At 44.4% G+C, this 6,000-nt stretch overlaps 1 protein-coding gene across 2 annotated transcripts in view; it reads left to right on the forward strand.

Annotated features, from left to right (window-relative positions):
• Positions 1-3,957, forward strand: part of LOC148108854 (proton-coupled amino acid transporter 2-like) — a 29,038-nt gene extending 25,081 nt beyond the window's left edge. For both annotated transcript variants that reach the window (XM_087867844.1, XM_087867843.1), the window contains one exon: positions 2,556-3,957. In XM_087867844.1, the coding sequence (XP_087723970.1) occupies positions 2,556-2,717 (162 nt within the window). In that variant the 3' untranslated portion in view covers positions 2,718-3,957. The remainder of the gene's footprint in view (positions 1-2,555) is intronic.
• Positions 3,958-6,000: the final 2,043 nt, after the last annotated feature.

Below are 6,000 nucleotides of genomic sequence, written 5' to 3' on the forward strand. Positions count from 1 at the left end.
CATCTGTGTTAGAGAGGAACCTTCGTCATAGGATCACTTCTCGGAGCCTCAGGCTCACCATCTGTATCGTTAGGACATCAGATCAGAGGGCTTGGCATCTGTGCCCTTCCAACTCCCTCATTCTCTCACTGACCCCAGGTTATTGGTTACAGTGGCTGAGGGCAGAAGGCCAACTTCTACCCCCACTCCACCCAGTTCCCTGGCACACTTTACACATGGAGAAACTGAGTCCCAGACACTTGCCTGGTGATTTCTGCTCTAGAACTCAGCCCCCCTTGCTCTCAATTCTGTCCTGAATTTCCTACTGCCTCCGTCCTCTTAAACAAAGTCCATCCACCAAGGGTGTGGGCCAGCAGAAGGTTGAACACAGTGTAGAACTCTGCAGGCTGGCTGGCTCTCTGTGTGCTAGATTTCCATTGTGTTTTCTCAAGGACAGTTTGATCATAACCGTTATCATCCCTCCCCCCCCCCCCGACCCCTCCTGGGTTTCTCTGCCAGGAAATCCCAGACCCCTAGTGGCAAACTGAAAGACCCACCCTTTGTTCTTCAGGACAGCCATCTTTGCTTTCCAAATTATTGGGGTGGTAAGGTTGGAGATGGAGTGAGGATCCCCACCCCGATGAGAGTGAGGAAGCAGGATAGTCTAGGTGAGGGGCACTGGCTGTGGAGTCAACACACATGGGTTTGAGGCTGGCTTCGTCTTTTCAAGCTGTGTGATCCTGGGCAAACTATTTAACACCTCTGTGAGCCTCAGTTTCCTCATCTGTAAAATGGGCTTATAATACCTGCAAAGCAAGGATGTTATAAGGGCTCAGTGAGATAATGTAGGTAAAATAGCATGTTGTTGGCACAAAGTAAGTCACCATCATTATTACCTTGTTTCACCAGTCCTTCACCAAATGTGAGTGAGAGAATACTAACATGCTAGAGAAAAACATCTGACAGAAAGCTGTGGGATGTTGGGCAAATCTTCTCTTTTCAATGAGCCTTTTTTTACCCATCTGTAAAATAAGAGAACTGAAAATCTCTTTATGACAATCCCAGCCAACAAGTCAACCTACTTAAACACATGGTCTCCATATTAAACATTTACTATTTACTTTGCTATGTCCTTCATCCACACTTTTGGGTGCTAGAATATTTTAATGCAGCCTGAGAAAAATTACTTAAAAAGCCAGCACTACAAGGGAATTTAGCAATGGTTTTCAAATATATTTTTTATCCTCAGAACCCTGTGAATGAAATCACAAGAGGAACACAGTACTTAATACAAACCAGCTACATCATATACCTCAGAAAAAATTATACACACACACATACATACATATATCTATGTGTGGGAATATATATATCCCACACCCACATATAGAGAGAAGATGGTGATAAAGTAAAGTGCTAACCTTTGGGGAATCTGGTGAAGGGTATATGGGTAGGGTATAAGGCTATATTCTTGCAACTTTTTCATAAGCCTGAAATACTTCCAAATAAAGATACAGATCAGAATTTTATCCCCCACTTGAAGTGGTGCTCACATCCATTCAAAGATAATGAAACCAGGGACTAGAAGTGACAAGGCTTGTCTAAGCACATAAGGCACTGAAATTCCAAAGCCAAGGCTTAAGTCCTCCCCTTCCAGCCTACCGATCAATGCATTTCTCCTCTCAGATGCCACTTCTCATCTTCCTCTTTTCTTCCAAACAGTATCTCCGTTAGTTCTCCTTTGACAGGAATGTCACTGGGTCTCCCTGCTACCAACTCCTCCACTGTTCCCTCCTTCCCTACACACACACACACACACACACACACACACACACACACACACACACTTCCTGAACTCTTGTCCAGGGCTTATGCCCCCATGTTGCTACTCTGAGACACAGAATCACAGGTCACAGAGAGCTGGAACTGTAATAAAGCAAGACTGTGTACAGATTTTTCTAGACACAAACACCACAAATTAGGAAACATTTCTTCAGTAAAATCTATATTCTTTTTCCATCCTTCAGTCAGGAGTTGCCTATTATGGTGTGTAAGGTAGTCTCCCCTCTACACTCCAAGCAAAAGAAATCCAAAATTATCCTGCAGGCCATACACCTGTTCTTGCTGGAAGGTCACCTTCCAGACCTGAAATTAGGGATGGTGCTCTCCCTAGTGGGCTGTGTGCAGAAGCACAACTCCTGCAAAGACACCAGCTTGTACATTCTGAGATTTTTCTGTAATGGCAATCACCATCATCATCATCATCATCATCATCATCATCATCATCATCATCCATGGGCCACAAAGCTGCTCAGAGGTAGAGCCTTTCCTGAGCATGGAAGAGGACACTCAAGTATGGATGGCTGGACTAGAAGACCTTTCAGGTCTTTTCAGTAACTGATACTGTTGGAATTCAGTAGTTCCTTGTACCTAGTGGTGCCATGTCTTTGAGTTTGTTTTTCTCTCTCAAGCTTTATTTTGGCTACGATGAAGGAATTTAGAATAAGAAACAGTGGGTAAATGGGTTCTCTACATAACTGGGGGCCACTGTGTAATTATGGCCCCTGTGTTCACAGGTTTTGCCTCTGGAGAACAAGATGCAGAACCATACTCAGTTCCCACTCATCCTCTGTGGAAGGATGTTCGACATCACCACCCTGGACATAGCCGTGGGCTACCTCAAGTTTGGGGCCACCACCCAGGCAAGCATCACCCTCAACCTCTCCAACTGCCGGTGAATGAGTTCAGGCTTCAGAGCCAAAAGGATGATGTGCAGGGTGGGCCTGGCCTAGCTTCCCCTTACCAGAGGGGAGTAGCAAGAGCATGAATGTGGATCCGGTCTTCAGCGTGGAGAAGAGATGCCAGGAACCTGCACCCTGGAGAGAGGTGGAATGGGTAGATCAAGAGATCTGGATTCTTGTCCAGCACAGCCATTAATTCTCTTATGTTCTGGACAGGGTATTTTCCTCTTCCTATGTACTTCAGTTTCCCCATCTACCCAACACAGGGATTAGACTAAATGCTTTCTAAGTGCCCTCCCAACTTCGACTGTTGTATTAACCCGATCTCTTTCATTTGCAAGTGACTGAAAACCAATCCAGTCTGGCCCAAGTTTTAAAAAAAGAGAAGAGAAGTCCATGCTTATAGCTAATTTCAGGCACAGCTGGATCCAGCTGTTTAAGTGGTATCAGCAGAACTCTGCCTGTCTTTTATCTCTCAGTTTGTTTTCCTCTGCATGGGCTTTATCAAGTAGACTGTTCACATTACCGTATACAGTAGCAGATAACTGCTGACAGCCTCTCGGTTATAGGCCATTCTCCCATCAGACCCATGTAAAGAGAATTTCTTCTTTTCCAAAAGGTCCATAAAGTCCTTGGAATGAATTCTGATCCCTGCAGCTGGAGTCATATGTCCGTTCTGAACCAATCCCATGGTCAGTAGATGAAATATACTGACTGGCTGGCCTGGATCCTGTGCCTTGCCAGAGTGGGTCAGGAGCACCCTGAACCTAGCGGACTGAGAGTGGGGATGGGGTGACCGCTGCTAACTGATGGGGTGCTGCCTGCTGGATCAGTTAATCCATCCAAGGCACATTAACACAGATCAGAATCACAGTCAGATCTGAGGACCACAGATTATTTGAGAGACATTCTTAAAACCCAGAGAAGGTGATCATTACAAAGGTGGTAAATGGGATATCACTAGAGGGTGGTTAACAGCTTCTTTTCTCTTTTGCTTGCCATCTTGACTTCCCAGAAGTGCTCAGGTTCTCAGGTACTTAGACCCCGCCTTGGATTCTGCTCCCTGCTTTACCCTTGCAATAACATCCTCAGGAATATTCTATATAAATTTAATAAAGAACTTAGCACAGTGATGATCACACAGAAGCAACTCAATAAATTTTCATTATTATTATCTTCCCCTGTAAATACAATCCCATGCATGTGATTCCCTTAAAAAAAAAAAAAAGCTAACCAAGATACATTTTTTTCTTTGTGCGTGACCTCTAATTGATTTTTGGCTACTGTAAGTTATGGCCCTAAAGAACAGAAATTAAGGGACACCTGCGTGGCTCAGTCAGTTAAGTGTCCGACTATTGATTTTGGCTCAGGTCATTATCTCAGGGTCACAAGACTGAGCCTCTCCCCCACCCCTGCCTGTTGGGCTCTGTGCTGGATGTGGAGCCTACTTAAAATTCTCTCCCTCTCCCTCTGCCCCCACCCCCACTTGCACTCTCTCTAAAAAAAAAAAAAAAAAAAAAAAACGAAAAACAAGAATTCACATGCTTAATCTAACGTATAAATAATAAAAATTTAGAAACGTGATGCGATAGCTTGGATTTCATTTTGAATGAGTAATTCACACTCATCATTAATACAATGAAAAGAAAGAATACAGGAATTTACTGAGCGTTTCCCAAGTGGTTTACAGGCATGATCTCATTTGTCCTTAACATAGCCCCATGTGCCAAGGGAGATAACAGTACCAGGTCAAGGAGTCCTGACACCATTTGGCCACATTATCTAGCCTTGTGGAAAGGCTGACACACACACACAACCAATTCGTATTCCATGTGAGAGGCTTTGGGACCTGGATGAGCACCAAGTGTTATGAGAACTCAAAAGGACAGTTAATCTTGACCAGGGAGCAGAGAGGCTTCACAGGGGCCTCTGACACTTGAACGATGAGCAGGAATGTGACAGATTAGGAATGGAGGAAAAGGCATTCTTGGTGGAGGGAAGAGTGCGTGCAGAGGCACTGTTGCCAAGGGTATGTCTCACGCTCACTCAGGGGCTGGCTCTCATTGTCTGGTACAGTTGCAGTGTTGAGCATGGGGGGTGGGGACCAAGGCAGGGACTGTTTGAGATGAGGCGGTGGGAAATCGCACTTGAAATATGATGGCTTTTAATCTCAGGCTCAGTTTGACACTCTTTCTTATCGTCAATGAGATACCATTAAGGTCTTTTTGAGCATTATAGTAACATAATCACTCATCTTTTCTCTGCCTTATGTCCACTAAAAAGTAGTGTGTTTTTTTTTTCTATTCTTGATAAAAAGAAGTCCCATGTGTTTAACATTTTATGGTCAGAGACCATCAGATCCAGCCCCTGCCTTTTAGCAGGTACAGAGTATATCCCCATTTTACAGATGAGGCCAGTGAAGTTCAGAAGTAAAGTGACCTATACTTAAAAAAAAGTTTTTTTTAAGTAGTTAATGATAGAGGATGAATTAGGTTTTAGAGCTCCTGCAACTCTACCTAGTTTTTCAAACATCCACATCATATACTCTGACCTCATGCAAATTTGATTATGAAAGAGGGAGAGTTCTATTTTTACAAGGCTGGCCGTTTCACCCATCATCCCCACTCATTGGATAGATGGCCCTGAAGAAGGTGAGATGGGAAATATGAATCCTGCACTTTCTCTGTAGGTCTCAGTCCCTTCATAGACTGAGGCTCTTGCTTCTCTTTCTTGAGTAGGACTTTAATGCCTAGATATATTTGTATTATATGGCCTCTAAACACATTGCTGTATTTTAGGGTGTTTAAGGGATTATTCAGAGCAGTTTTGACAATTCCCCATTTCTGCCCCTCAATCTGGCAAAACTGGTTTCCCTGCTGTCCGGCAGCACGCTCTCCAGAGGCTGCTGGTATCTACAGATAGATCTCTCCTGATCCCCTTTGCCTTTCAAAGGTTGTACCAGTCTGTCAGGTTCCTCTCTCTGGGGAGTATCTGCCTCATACCCCTGCAGGACACACAACTGTGGAGATCATGTGCCCTTCACTGAAGCTCTGGGCCTTCACAGTAGACCCAGGCACCCTCACTGCTGTGGTCTGTCTGATATGTGAGTAAAAGGCAGGAAGCCTTGCAGGCCCTGAAAGTTTCCAGAAGTCAGGCTCCCAGAGCTTCCCCAGGACAGTATGACATTTCAGGCAGAGAACATGTCTGTGGAATTAAGCCAAACCTAAGGGGAGCTTTGGTGGTAAGAAACAAAATACAACTCTGGATGACTTAAACTGAA

Source organism: Ursus americanus, chromosome 15, assembly GCF_024610735.1.
Source record: "Ursus americanus isolate L20-20 chromosome 15, mUrsAme1.1.p, whole genome shotgun sequence".
NCBI classification, from domain to species: Eukaryota; Metazoa; Chordata; class Mammalia; order Carnivora; family Ursidae; genus Ursus; species Ursus americanus.